Below are 14,947 nucleotides of genomic sequence, written 5' to 3' on the forward strand. Positions count from 1 at the left end.
AAGCACCCCAGCTTCACTCCTAGTTTCTCCTCGGGACCGGTTAGACGAAGTTTGTGTGCCGTGAGGATGGGGTAGGGCGATGGCTGGCCTTAAACGTCAGAAGGTGAAGAAAATAGCAATGTATTCTTCCTTACCCCCTGGACATTTGTGACTGCCAGTCCAGACCGGCTCTGGGAGCGCGCGGCAGGGGCAGGGGGTGGGTGCCTGCCTCACCCCTCACACTCACACTTGCAGCAACTTTCTGTTTTCGCCCTGGTCCCAGTCGTGACAGACTCAGACCCCACATCTCCCGGCCCCATCCCCGGACTGACTTCGTAAAGCCCCAAACCCTTCCTCACCACGGCTCCGGCCACGGCATGCACCAGGCTTTCGTAGGACAACACAGAAGCCATAATGCCACACTTTCCCCCTCAGACGCCGCAACGTGGGCTCCTTTCAGGAGCGTCTCAAGCCCCACCTCTCAGACCCCCCCGCCTCCAACAAAACAACCACTTCCGGGTCACAAGCTGCCCTCCGTCGCCCGGGAGAACAGCCGCGGACGTGGATGTGGAGGGCCCAAGAACGCCCCTGAACACCGATTGGTCCGGGGAAAGCAAGGGGCGGGGCGATGCTAGGCCGACCGGGACGTTGGTGCAAGCTAATATGGTTAGCCATGCCTATTGACGTAAAACGGGGGACATAAAAGCGCCTAATGATCTCTGCACTCTAACTGCTTACAAAATACAAGTTGGCAGGCTGAGGACGTAGGTCAGTTGTAAGAGTCCTTTGCATGATCCCCAGCACTCCACAAACACCTGTAATTGCAGCACTCAGAAAGTGGGAAAAGGATCAAGGGACTGGAGGGATGCCTCTATTAAGAACTCTACAGCTTTTGCAGAGGAACCGCTTTTTAGTTCCCAGGACCCACATGGAGGCTAGCTATTGAACTCCAGTTCCAGGGGCTCTAACCTCTTCTGACCCACACTGGGTACTGCACGCACTGAGACATGCATTTAATATTTTGTTAAAAGAATCATTAGTTGAGTGACCTTCGGCTATATGGAAAGCGTGTGGTCATCGCGGCTCTCAAAACAAAACAAAACCCCCCAAAACCCGTAAACGTACCCGACGCAAAGCATATCCTAGTGACCTTCGCCTTTTATCCTAGTACTAGAGGGGACATAGGCCAGCCTAAACTACAGAAGTCATGTCACAATAACACCAACCCTCCAAAATAAGCTGAAGGCCACAGCTAAGGGGAACAGGTCAATAGCTCCAACCTTCTTCATCCATTCATCTCCAAAACCCACCACCAACCTGGCCGCTGGATATGAAAACAAGGAGCCCAGGCAGGGAAGGCAAAGCTCTAGCATGAGGCTTCAATTTGCTTAAACTGACAATTTGAGGCTAGACAGATGGTTCAGGGGCTAAGAACGTTTAGGGCTCTTGCAGAGGGTCTGGGTTCAGCTGCCATCACACAACCCTCTGTAATCAAGCTCCAGGGGAATCGGGTCTTGTCCTCTGACGGCATCGGGTGCACTCACAAGCATTCATGAACATAAAGATAAATCTAAGTGGTAGGAAAACAGGCATTTAAGTTTCCACTGTGACACCATACAAAGTCTCACAGAATTGTCCAAACTTTCAAAACTTAACTACTTTTGTTTTCCCCTTCAACCCATGAGTTGTGTTTTTTATAGTATTATGTGACCGGGCGTCGGTGGCACTCGCCTTTAATCCCAGCGCTCTGGAAGCAGAGACAGGCAGATACCTCTGAGTTTGAGGCCAGCCTGGTCTACAGAGTGACTTTCAGAACAAGCTCCGAAGTTACAGAGGAACCCTGTCTCGAAAAAACCAAAATAAATAAAAATAAAAACGGATGTCTGTGCATGTTAGTGCAGAGCATTTCGAAGTCAAGGAGCTGGAGTTGCATGCAGCTCTGAACTACTAAACATGGGTGGGTGCTTGGGAACTGAACATGGGACTTCAAGATGTGCTCTTCACGGTTGAGTCATCTCTCCAGCCTCATTAATTGCATATTCTACCTGTTAAAATAATTATACCTTAAGTTTAATGAGTAGACAAAGAACTTCAATTATGCTGTATTCAATGGCACAAATAACCTAGTTTAACCATTCTCATTAGAATGTCCATTTTGGGTTTTAATTTCTCCACTCACCCCAACAGGGTTTCTCTGTGTAGTCTTAGCTGTCTTGGAACCACTCTGTAGATCAAGCTGGCCTAGAACTCAAATCCAACTGCATCTGCCTTTCTATTTCTTAAAGCAGCAGTCAGGCATACTGACATAACTATTGTTGGGAGACCAAGACACAAAGATGAAAATTCAAGTGCCAGCCTGGGTTACACAGCAAGACCCTGAGTAAACAAGACCATAAAAAACCAAAACGGGCTGGAGAGATGGCTCAGAGATTAAGAGCAGTGGTTGCTCTTCCAGAGGTCCTAAGTCCCAGCAACAACATGGTGGCTCACAACTATCTAATGAGATCTGGTGCGCTCTTCCGGCCTGCATGCAAATATGCAGGTGGAACACTGTAGGCATAATAAATAACTTAAAAAAAAAAAACCACCAAAACTGTAATAGCCAGGCATAGTGGTACATGGCTTTGATCTCAACACTTGAGGTAGAGGCTTTGTGGTTAGCCTGATCTATACAATGTGTTTGTTTCAAGTCAGAATTGCATAGTGAAATGCTGTCTCAAAATTACCGCTAAAGTGCACGCACACTAACTCCTATAATAATCAGGAGTAACAGATTCATAAAAAAACTGGAAAGACACAAATGTTAGATTCCTTGCTCCACAAACACTACACTGAGCAACTGCCAAAGTGCTTCAGTTTCATCTATAAAATTGTGAAGCAATGAAAGTACTCAGTTCTAAGATAACACAGTAGGATCTTATCACAACAGTGCATGGAACCAAGTTCTACTAGTGTGAATGTTAATTCAGGCCCATTAACTTTACGTGTGAACCATTTTCTTGTTTTTTCAAGACAGGGTTTTTCTCTGTAGCTTTGGAGCCTGTCCTGGAAGAAGCTCTTGTAGACTAGGCTGATCTTGAACTCAGAGATCCACCTGCCTCTGCTGGGATTAAAGGCGCATACCACCACCTCCAACAGTGAGCCACTTTCTAAATCCAGAAGCTATTTCTCCTTTATGAAGCTGTCTCCTGATATGTGATAGCTAGTAGGCTTACCAAGCTTTGTTTTAATCTAATAGTTTGTCCATATAACCATACACCTGTGTGCTGTTTCTCTGATAACTAATAAGGCTGAACAATGGAATATGAAAAGATAGCTGTTAATGCCATGTATCATCAGCATCTCCCCAAACTGCATCCCTGACCACACGCCTTTTTCCTTAGACCAGGGCACAAGATCAACTTCTCTGGACCCACATAGAAGTTATTTACTTCAATGCAAGGCAGAACTGCTAACTTCTAAAAAGTACAAAAGAAGGTGTCCTCTGAATGTTAGGTGAGCAGGAGCAAGTGGGGGCGGGGCAGCTCCTGGGTTCCAAAGTTTTGCTATACCGTCCAGAATCAAACTTGTACTCCTCCCTTATCCTCTCACATTCTGGGACTACATGGGTGAACATTATACTCAGCTTTTAGGGGTCAGCTGTTAGTAATCCATAGCCCACTGTACCCATTATATAACTTCAGTGTACACTATACCCCCCCAAAAAAAAACAAAAAGGGGAAGGTCAAGATCCAGTTTGAAACCGTATTTTATTTTAGCATCTTAGGAATATTAACCACATATCTTTAAGCAAAAAAAAACAAAAAACAAAAAACAAAAAAAAAAACAACTTCATCTTATAGTATTTTTCTTATATCTTTAGTGAAAAAAAATACCCCAATATTTTTGGTGTAGAAATGATACTGAGTCTTTATGAAATAAATGAAGCCTGTATTTTTTTTCTATCTGTGGAACTCAGAAGTCTAAAAGTAAAGGACACAATTTTCAGAAGAGCAATTTCACCCACTTATGGAAATATTTGCAATATTAGAATATAATTAGTTATAGTCAGAGTCCAAAAGAAACTATCTTTAGTAAAGCACAGCACACCATAGAAATTATGAAAGGAAAACACTCTTGGACAAAAGGAACACCATGCAAAATTCAAATTTAAGAATATGTGATGGTTATCAAGGACTTTAAACACATGCTCTGTCCAAATACAGCTTCTTCTTACATGTAACAAGATGCATCTGTGTCTGCTGTATGAAGCAGTTAAAATCTACATGGACATATGATTTCAGATGTGTTAATTTAAATATGCACTCTGTGGATTTATCATTTTTCTTTATCCTTGCAGCAAGAGAGAAAACAGGCATTAAATACATCGCAGTATTTAAGAGCTGAATAGGACAAATGAATCTTTCGTCATATGTAAACAATTTAAACTCTTCAAAATACAAAGGTGTATACTTCAACATCAACTCTAAAATCACATTTGTTTCTCAATTTCATAAGCAAACCTAAAACCAAAGGGAAGCTCCCTTCCAATGACTTCTGATAGGAGTTCACAAGTGTCAAAGTTTAATATCCAAACAAGCAACTCCATGGTCCAATAAGATACCACAGCTGTTCCAGGTATGACCTTACAACGACCGTATCTACTATATATGAAATTAAACTAGCAATAAATATGCTTCCACAATTATGTTGCAAAGTGATGACACTAGTGAAAAAAAAATACCTTTAGCTCAGCAAGAAGATCAAGAGGACAAGCAGACAGGTATTTTCTAACAGGAAAGGTAATTTTTGACAGAAACATAGAAAGCACATTTTCCTTTATGTGGGAATGATAGGGAACATTTATGTGAAACAGTGGACAATAGCAGAACTAGGGATTCTAATTCCACTGCAATGCCTAAAAATAAAAACTGCCCCTGCAGCACAGTGTAAGATTTAAATGGAGTTTACACAGAGTCAAACAAAACCTAGGACTTGCTGCTGCTCTGTCCAACATTTCTACCCAGGTCAGATCCAAATACTGGTGGTCCCAAGAAATTCACTGAAATAGATCATTTTGAAATGAAACATTAAAAAAAGACAAATCAAGATGCTTTAGTGTCCAACTCAATCAACTTAAATGAGTTTTATTTACTTCCCACTAACAAATCTTAATTTCCATTCATGAGAGCAGTAAGTCGACCATATTCAGCTTCCTTGCCCAGTAATTCAAAGGAAAAACTCAAAAAGATTAGTAAAGAAAAATGGAGGAATTAATACCCCCTAAATTTTTAAAAAATATGTTTAAGGTTGAAAAATGTTTATAATTCCTAGTAGGAAAACATTATCTGAATGAAGACCCTAATGGCAAACCACTGTAAAATGCTTCAGCCGCATTTGATGCAGAAGGGTAGGGATAGTCTTCGAAGCACCCCAGCTCTCCTGATGAGGTCAGAGGTACACTGGTTTGTATTATTGCAACATCCAGTAAGTGAGCTAAGCTGCTCTTCATTCAGCAAGGGCTCTGTTTGACATTACGCTTGACCTCCAAACTTGGCTGACAATTTACTGATGAGATTCATAACCTTTGGGTTGTTCTGATATTTTGACATATTTGCTGGGTTCTGGGCCACATCCTGGAAAGCCACCATGACTTCTGGATCCTAAAGAAAAGAAAAGAAAAAAATAAATAAATAGGGAGTAGGGTTGAATTTTTCAGCTATGTTGGATATTTTGTTTTTGTTCGAGATAGGGTTTCTCTGTGTAGCCCTGGCTGTCCTAGAATTAGCACTGTAGACTAAGCAGGTCTTAAACTCACAGAGATCAGACTGCCTCTTGTCTTCCAAATGCTGGGATTAAAGGTGTATGCCACCACATCCTGGCAATGTCTGGGTTTTATAACTTATTTAAGCAACGTGCCCAATGGACCAAGTTTAGTATTCTAAATCTAAAATTTAAAACGTTTGTTGTAAATAAAGAGATACAATTTCGAATACTAAATGCCCTAATGTCAAAGCAGTGTATAATTTGATACACAAGGATTGGGAGTATCTTCAAAGCACCCAGACTCAAGTCAAACTTAATTCCTACTATTTCCTACAACAAACTTTCAAAAATGTAACCTTTAGGCTGGGGACCGGAGTTTGGTTCCCAGAATATATGTCAGGCAACAGGCAGCTCCCAACCAACAAACAGCCTGTAACTCTAACTCCAGGGGATCTGGTAGCATACATTTGGCACACATAAATACAAGAACACACACACAAAAAATAAAACAGGCTGGAGAGATGGTTTAGCGGTTAGGAGCAATGGTGGTTCTTGCCAAGGAGCTGGCTTGGGTTCCCAGCACGCACATGGTAGCTCACGATGCCCTCTTATGATCTTCAAGGGCACTAAATGCATGTTAGAAACATGCAAATAAATGCTCACAGACATAAAAATCAATTTTTTTTTGTTTTTTTTTAAGACAAGACTTCTGAGTGTAGCTTGGCTGTCCTCAAACTCACAAGTATCTGCCTGCTCCTTGAGTGCTGGGATAAAGGTGTGAGCCAGCACTGCCAACAAAACAAATTTATCTCAATTTAGAAAGATGCCAGACTGCAAAATTAGTTGATGACAAAGAGGAAAAATAGCAGAGAGTGCTGTCATCACACAAAAGAAGAAAAGAAAGGCTCTGACGACCAAAGCCCAACTTTATTATCCCAAACCTTACCTGCATTGCTGCAAGAACCTCGGGGTCACTGAGGATTTCATTGAGTCCAGGCATTCCTCCCATTCCAGGCACGCCCCCTCCCATTCCAGGCATTCCTCCAGGAAAATTACCAGGCATTCCCCCAGGAAAACCACCTAGAAGGATAAAAGAATAATGAGGGGCATCACCAAGTTTCTACTGATCTTCTCTAACACTGAAGGACACACATGAGGAACAAGGATGCCCCTGGGTAGTTAGCACATTCTTTTCTTAACAGAGCAGGCTGTCAACCACGACTTCTAATTTTTTAGAGCTGTAAATCAGACTTTACTCCTTTCTGGAGTTATTTTTCATTACTTAAAACTGCTCGATAAAACTAATCCTGCCTTTTAAAAAAAAACAACCAGGAATCAACATGTAACATGTTTCAGGTCCTCCTAAAACATTAACGTCAGACATGTCTTGGGGGTGGGGGGTGGGGATGAGTTGTCTGATGCAGGGTGGCTGTCCTGAACCCTTCATTTCCTCCCTTGGCATTCTAAATGCTAAGTCTGCAGGTGTGTGTCACCATGCTTGCCAATCATCTTTGAATTTCTTCTTCAGAGTTTCTTGTTTCAATTTAAAGTTAATTTTTATCAGTCTAAGCTTGTTTTATTTAGTTTTGGCATTATCTAGAGCAGTTATTTTTCAAGTATTACCTAAAATAGGGATAACAGAAATTAATTTCCCTTTTTAGCTTACCGAATCAGACAGCTAAGAGCCTGGGCAAGCTCAAAACTTGCTCTGTAGGTGAAAATGGTCAAGAATCCTGAGCCTCTGGCCTCTACCTCCTAAAGTCAGTGTCCTAGTTAGGGTTACTATTGCTGTGATGAAAAACCTTGACCAAAAGCAAGTTGGCTTACACTACTTCCATATCAGTTCCATATCACTGAAGGAAGTCAGGACAAAAACACAAGCAGGGCAGGAACCTGGACGTAAAAGCTGATGCACGGGCCATGGAGGGTACTGCTTACTGGCTTCCTCACTATGGCTTGCACAGCCTGTTTTCTTATAGAACCCAGGACCACCAGCCCAAGGATAGCACCCATCAATCACTAATTAAGAAAATGCCCTACACTTGGATCTTACAGAGGCATACTCTCAATTGAGGTTTCTTCCTCTCATATGACTCTAGCTTGTGTCAAAAGTTGGCATAAAACTAGCCAGGACCGGCTGAGATGACAGGTGAGCTTCACCAGGCTTGGTGAATCAATGTATTTAGGAGTCCCATTCTAAACAATCAGTATCGCTAAAAAATAATATACAATTATTGTCCTGAAATTCCTCTGTATACCTCAAATTCAGAGATCTGCCTACCTCTGCATGAGCCACCACTGCCTGGAGAACACATGCTATATTTTCTAGCTTTGAAATAAATTGTTCTAACCAATGTCATATAAGCACAAAATTTTCCTTGCGAGAATATGATCACAAAGTAGAAGACAGTCTTTTAAAAAATAAGCAAAAAGAACCCCAATTGTTAAAAGTGTATTGTTTATTAAAAAAAGAAAAAAACTTCACACTGCCTCTTTCAGGCAACAAAACTTATTTTCTTAAATTTCTTTCCCCCTTATCTTTCTGAATGCTAGTCCTCTGCTTACATTCAAAAGCTTTGTTTTGCTAATAATTTCTGATTATAAAACATTTACAAGAAAGAAAAGAGGGCCTAGACACCTCAACAGTTAGGAGTGCATGCTTGATGCTCTGAAAACAGTTCAGGACCCAGTTTCCAATTTGGAAAGCTCCAAACTGACTGCTGTTAACTCCAGATCCAGGGTATTAAAGAACTCTCAATACACAAACAAGTGAACATATTCTCTCTTTGGATTTTCAAGACACTTTAAGACAGGGTTTCTCTGTATAGTTAGTCCTGGCTGACCTGGAACTCAATTTGTAGACCAGGATGGTCTTGAACTCACAGAAATTCAGACGCCTCTGCCTCTTGAGTGCTGGGATTAAAGGCGTGCGCCACCACACCTGACCATATTCTCCTTTCATACATACCTGGAAAAGAGCCATACTGAGCCCCAGATTGTCTTCTGGCTTCCTCTTCCTTGAAGATAAAATGAAAACAAATTATGTAACAGAAGAAAAGCAACAAAAAAGTCTTTTCCCCCCATACTTAACCTATTCATGGAAATCCAGGGAATCAAAAGTCAAAAAATTAGAGGACAGCAGAATGGTGAGATTCAAAATAACAGAAGAACCATTTCCAACTGTCACTGGGCCTCATTTTACAAATGATTTCTAGCAATTTTACTTCTCTGGTAAGGCAAATCACTTGCTTCTTATACAAGCTATGAATTCTCGCCTACTTTAAAACTCCAAAATGAGGGGCTGGAGAGATGGCTCAGAGGTTAAGAGCATTGCCTGCTCTTCCAAAGGTCCTGAGTTCAATTCCCAGCAACCACATGGTGGCTCACAACCATCTGTAATGAGGTCTGGTGCCCTCTTCTGGCCTGCAGGCATACAGACAGACAGAATATTGTATACATAATAAATAAATATTTAAAAAAAAAAAAAACTCCAAAATGAAAGGGCATGTCTAGATTACTTCCTAGGTTCATCTCTTTTTACATTCTCCCAGCAAAATGTAAAATAACACTGAAGAAGTCTTTCTGAGTTGTTTTTATAACCAACAAAAGTCAATTAGAACCTTCCTTCATACCTAGTTAGAAAAAAATCAAGATAGGCTGTATCCCACTGGTACAGCATTTGCATGTTGAGGCCCAGTTCAATCCCCAGGACATGAAGAGAAGAAAACCAAATAAATACAAACACATAGGCATATTTTTTTTATAAACTTAAACATGTATATTTAAAGTACGATGTAAAATTAAGACTTCCTTATATATAGCTATATAAGGAAATGCTAGTAGTCTACAACAGTTGTATACCAGTTTCTTCCAGAAATGAAAACAGTCCATCCTGTAGGGAAGCTCTTTAAGCAAGGTAACAACTCAAAATACCTTTAGAGGTCTCTGAAACTCTAGGTTCCCTTTCTTAAGAGTAAACAAGCCAAGCTGCTCAGAGTCACTCACAGTCAAGTCAAACTGCCTGAAGAGGTCATTTGGAAAGGTCACTTTGTGACCTGCTAGCCTACCTGCAGGCTATGCGGTGTGCTCCAGGTTGTCAGCTTTTTGTGAGCTGTTACCCATGCTGAGTGGACACTGGTGATGGAACTGTCTCTAAGTCATTTCTTCTCCTACAGAGAAGCCCTCACCTATATTCCTGTAAGTAACCCAATTAAAAACTCATGGTTCACCAAGTTGGATGTTGCATTCGTACTTTGGTCTGTTGTGGACTCCCTCTCTGGCATGAGCAGATGTGTGCCTAGCACCTCCCGAGGAAAAGTCTTGTCACATAATACTAATATACAAAGATACACAGGGAAGAACAAACTAGGATAAACAGGAAGGGATTAACACTACGGGGGCAAACTAACAAAGATCTCTTTCTACATTTCTTTCCTTTTTGAGTGTGGAGTTTATTGAGAGAAGAGTAAAGGAGATGAAAGAGGTGGGGGAGGGCAAAGACCTGCTTCCCTATTCAGAAGAGCAGCAGGAAGCCTCTTTCTACATTTCTATAATACAACTGTATAATTATAAATAAACAGAATTCCCCGCCTTGAGAGCAGGCTATGCCGACTCATTTTCCTGAATGCTGGGATTAGATGCATAGCTAGAATCTCTCTCTTTTTTTTAAATAGCCATGAACCCACAGTTAGAAAGGGAGGAACCATAAAATAAACAGAGGACAAATCCTATGGGAAAGGACTAGTACCCACACAAAATGATAGCAATATCAAATTTGAATTAACCTGGGGGGGGGGGGGTTAGAGCCCTGCTGAAGAAGTCTCTGTAAGTTATACTCTTGGCCCAAATTTGCAAGTGTAAAAGAACAAACAAATATAAATTGGTGAAAATACAAGATCACTTAAACTTAGAAACTAAAAACAGAAAGGAAAGAATGTATGGAGACTCCTTTCGAGGGCTGTCACCCCACACACTACAGCCATCTCAGAAAGAACAGAGAATTAGCAACAGTGTCCTGAGGTCTCATCTACTGAGTTAGTTACAGCAATTTACCCTTTGGGCTCTTTCATGCTCTTCTCGAGCCTTCTTCACCCTTTCTATTCTTTCTTTTATCTCTCGCTCTTCACGTTTTCGCTCATATTTTCTCCGATGCTCAGCAATTTTTTGAGCCTGGAAAGAAGAATCACAGGAAGTAAGTTTGCCTGAAAAGTCTGATAAAGTCAAGCGACGTTCATGACAAAGCTCAAGGATCAAATACTTTACAAATTTTAGGACAATTCTTGCTTGATGGCTTCTACTCAAACATAGAACTTAGGGTTCACCAGTCCCAGATCAGCACAGTAGAAAACTATCATTAAAAACATCTGCAGAAGTAGGCAGATACTCAATACACACACCAAGATTTTGCCAGTCTGTCTATATTTCAAGTTTCTACACCTATAAAATGGGGACAAGGTGAGCTGGCAAGATGGCTCAATGGCTAAGAATACTGGCTGCTCTTTCAAAGAACCTGGGTTTGATATTTAATACCCATACAGAAACTTAGAACTGCCTTTAACTCCAGTTCCAGATGATTCAATGCACTCTTCTTCCTCCTGCAGGCACTGCAGGAATGTGACACCCTAACACACATGTAGTTATAACACCCATAACATAAAGTGAAAACAATACTTTAAAAACTGGGGACACAGTCAGAAACATTCAGTCTTAGACCCTGGGATAGAGTTTTGTAGTAAGTATGTGATTAACACACCCAAGGCCTGGCTGGAGTTTGATCACTAGAACCAAACAAAAAGGGGTGGAGGTGCAGAAACAGACCTTTCAAATGCTTTAGAGATGAACAGTTGGTATTCAAATGTTAGTTGCTTTAGTATCCATACAAGTATTTTAAATACTTTATGTTAGAATATGGTTCAACAGCTAGTTTGCTAAGTTTATTGCAATAAAAATGTTTAAAAAAGCAGGTGGTGTCAGTGCACGCCTTTAATTCCAGGACTAGGGAGGCAGAGGCAGATGGATCTCTCTATGAGTTCGATCGAGGCCAGCCAAGTTCCAGGTCAGCCAAAGTTATACACAGAAAAACTGTGTTGAAAAACAAAACACACACACACAAAACCCCAAAACAAACAAAAAAAGTCAAGAGCCAGTGAGATGATGGTTCAAAGTTAAAGCAAATGCTACAAAATACTGATGACTTCAGTTAAAACCCACAAACCAAGGCTGAAATAAAAAATGACTCTTCCAGCCTCAATATACATCTTCACAGCAACATTAATAACAAGTAAAAGGGAAAAAAATTCTATTAATCAAATTAAATCTGGTGATAATTTAAATCCAATAAAACCCCTGTATTAAAATATTCAAGGGTAAATTCAATTTATTCTTTTTCATTCATTCATTCAAAATGGGGATTGAACCTGGGACTTTGTAAATGCTACACAAGCACTCCACCACTGAGCTATATCCCCAGTTCATACTTCTGCATTAAAAAAATAAAATAAAATAAAAAGACTTTGTAGTTGGATGTAGTGATGTACAATTTTAATCCTAGCACTTGGGAGGCAGAAGCAGGTGGATCTCTGAGTTTGAGGCCAGCCTGGTATATAGAGCGAGTTCCAGGATAGGCAAATCTTGAGATTCTGTTTCAGGAGCAAAACAAATAAAAGACTCTAAAGGCTATATAGTTTTTGGAATAAACAGATTCATTAAAAACAACAAAGCCGGGCAATGGTGGCGCAAGCCTTTAATCCCAGCACTCGGGAGGCAGAGGCAGGCGGATCTCTGTGAGTTCGAGACCAGCCTGGTCTACAGAGCTAGTTCCAGGACAGGCTCCAAAACCACAGAGAAACCCTGTCTCGAAAAACCAAAAAAAAAAAAAAAGTCTTGCAAAGCAGTGGTGGCACACATCTTTAATCCCAGCACTTGGGACACAGAGAGATAGGGAGACACAAAGGGAGTTCCAGAACAGCTAGAGCTACAGAGAATCCCTATCTCAAAAACAAAACAAACCGCGCCGCCCCCCCAAAAAAAAAACCCCAAAATTCTCTGCATAGTAAAGACTTTAAAAAAAAAAAGCCGGGCGGTGGTGGCGCACGCCTTTAATCCCAGCACTCGGGAGGCAGAGGCAGGAGGATCTCTGTGAGTTCGAGACCAGCCTGGTCTACAAGAGCTAGTTCCAGGACAGGCTCCAAAACCACAGAGAAACCCTGTCTCGAAAAACAAAAAACAAAAAACAAAAAAAAAAAAAACATTGAAATTTACCTCCAGAGAGGACTTTGTCTTCTGCATACCCCTATTATATAAGATGAGCAGAGTCAAACATAACCCTGGGTCTTATTTCGTGATTTTCAGTTGCTTTCCTTACTGCAAACCTGCCCTTTCTTTCTTCCTTCCTTCCTTTCTTGAGACAGGGTCTCTCTACACAGCCAGAACTCAGAGATCTGCCTGCTTCTGCCTCCCAAGTATGTGCATCACCCTTCTAATTTTGCGTATCACTCCACTGAAGTCTTGTAGAAAAGATGACAGTGTCCAAATTGGAAGTATGACATACTAATGAGTTTCCAGGTAGAATACATTGTCAGTGCCTTTACCGCTCCATGTTTCATCATCTGTGTCAGGAGATTGTACCTTCCAGGCCAAGTACAAAGCCATGAAGTCTTAAGGACATTCTGACATACCCGAGGTTGAACCTCTTTCAGCATTGCACTGGCATCCTCGTCATAATCCAGTTTACAGGCAAGGGCTAGATCATGAGCTGCTTCTTCCCAGTGACCCAAGAGTCTGAAATAGATTAAAAAAAAAAAAAATCACTGAAAGAGCCACTTACAAAAAGCAGAATAACAGAAAGTTTCCAGTTAATTATAAATTACAAATTTTTAAGCAACCAATTTAAGAACTGTGTTACCATTATGGGTAACATTCTAAAAACTTGATGAAACTGAAATTTCCACAATAATTCTAAAGTATTTAAAAGGAGGAGGTAAAGCAGTAATTTTTTAACATCAAAGACATTTTGCATGGTATTTTCTTCGTAGGACTGAAGGGAAAGCCATGCCCATGGGTCTGCTTTATTGAGAAAACAACCCAAACTAAGACTCAGAACTAAAAGACTAGGGGTGGAGAGGCAGTTGAAAATGAAGTGGAGGGGGCTGGAGAGATGGCTCAGGGGTTAAGAGCACTGGCTGCTCTTCCAGAGGTCCTGAGTTCAATTCCCACCAACCACATGGTGGCTCACAACCATCTATAGTACCCTCCTTCTGGTATGCAGGTAGAATACTGTACACATAAATAAATAAATCTATCTTTAAAAAAAAAGTGGAGAACACATACAACATGACATGAAATACTGCCACTCCCTCAAGATATATGTAATAAAAAATGATAAAGCAAACCCTAAACCCAAATATGAATAGAAATGTGAATATCACATTTAACAACTCCCCCCAAAACCTAAAATTATCTTTCAAAATATTTTGTTTTAGCCACATATTTTGAATGAGCTATATTCTTAAGGACAATCCTGTCAAGGAAAAATTTTCAACTAACTTGGAGGGTATGCTGTGCTAAGATAATAATTACGAAACACTGTTACATATATGGTAGGTTTTTAAAATTACATAGGGACAAAGACTTAAATGGCAAACATTCAGTTTATAATTGAAAATTTTAGCATAAATGCAATTTAAACATTCTTCATTCAAATCATGAATTTCTAAAGATACTTTTTCTTGGTTGTTTCACTAAAGTGACAGTAACAGAAGCAGTAAGTACACCCACCCTACCACACAGGTTTTAGAGCCCATAAAAATAAATTAAACTATTGTCTCTTAAGTTTATTCTAAATCTGTAACCAGCCAGGCACAAAAGGAGAGCATGCTCGTATTAGACAGCAGATCACCACCTGAGAACTAGTGGCCGATTTCCAAGATACCAAACAACATGTTAAGTGTCTCCTCCACCTACACAGCATTGATACATTTATTTCAACCTTTCTCTTTGAGAAGTGCCTTCATAAAAGTCACTACTGTGAGTCATTTAATACATTTGTGCAAAGAACATCCATTCTCTCCAGACAGTGGTAGCACATACCTCTAACCCCAGCACTTGGAGAAGGCAAGCAGATCTCTGAAAGTTTGAGGCAAACCTGGTCTAAAAAGTGAGTTCTAGAACAGCCAGTGTTGTTACTAAGAGAAACCCTGTCTTAAAAAACAACAAAATCCAAGAG

The 14,947-nt window shown here is 40.6% G+C and overlaps 2 protein-coding genes across 2 annotated transcripts in view; both read right to left on the reverse strand.

The window, feature by feature from the left end:
* Slc25a17 (solute carrier family 25 member 17) overlaps nt 1-474 on the reverse strand; it is a 43,569-nt gene extending 43,095 nt beyond the window's left edge. The window contains exon 1 of the mRNA XM_041672196.1: nt 339-474. Within this exon, the coding sequence (XP_041528130.1) occupies nt 339-392 (54 nt within the window). The 5' untranslated portion in view covers nt 393-474. The remainder of the gene's footprint in view (nt 1-338) is intronic.
* Nucleotides 475-3,709: 3,235 nt separating this feature from the next.
* St13 (ST13 Hsp70 interacting protein) overlaps nt 3,710-14,947 on the reverse strand; it is a 41,683-nt gene continuing 30,445 nt past the window's right edge. Inside the window, exons 8-12 of the mRNA XM_041672439.1 lie at nt 13,401-13,503; nt 10,777-10,893; nt 8,693-8,741; nt 6,671-6,804; nt 3,710-5,621 (exon numbers count right to left, since the gene is read on the reverse strand). Coding sequence (XP_041528373.1) covers nt 5,493-5,621; nt 6,671-6,804; nt 8,693-8,741; nt 10,777-10,893; nt 13,401-13,503 — 532 coding nt within the window. The 3' untranslated portion in view covers nt 3,710-5,492. The remainder of the gene's footprint in view (nt 5,622-6,670; nt 6,805-8,692; nt 8,742-10,776; nt 10,894-13,400; nt 13,504-14,947) is intronic.

This window comes from Microtus oregoni, unplaced genomic scaffold (assembly GCF_018167655.1).
Source record: "Microtus oregoni isolate MIOR12 unplaced genomic scaffold, Mior012 000022F_ref0000154, whole genome shotgun sequence".
NCBI classification, from domain to species: Eukaryota; Metazoa; Chordata; class Mammalia; order Rodentia; family Cricetidae; genus Microtus; species Microtus oregoni.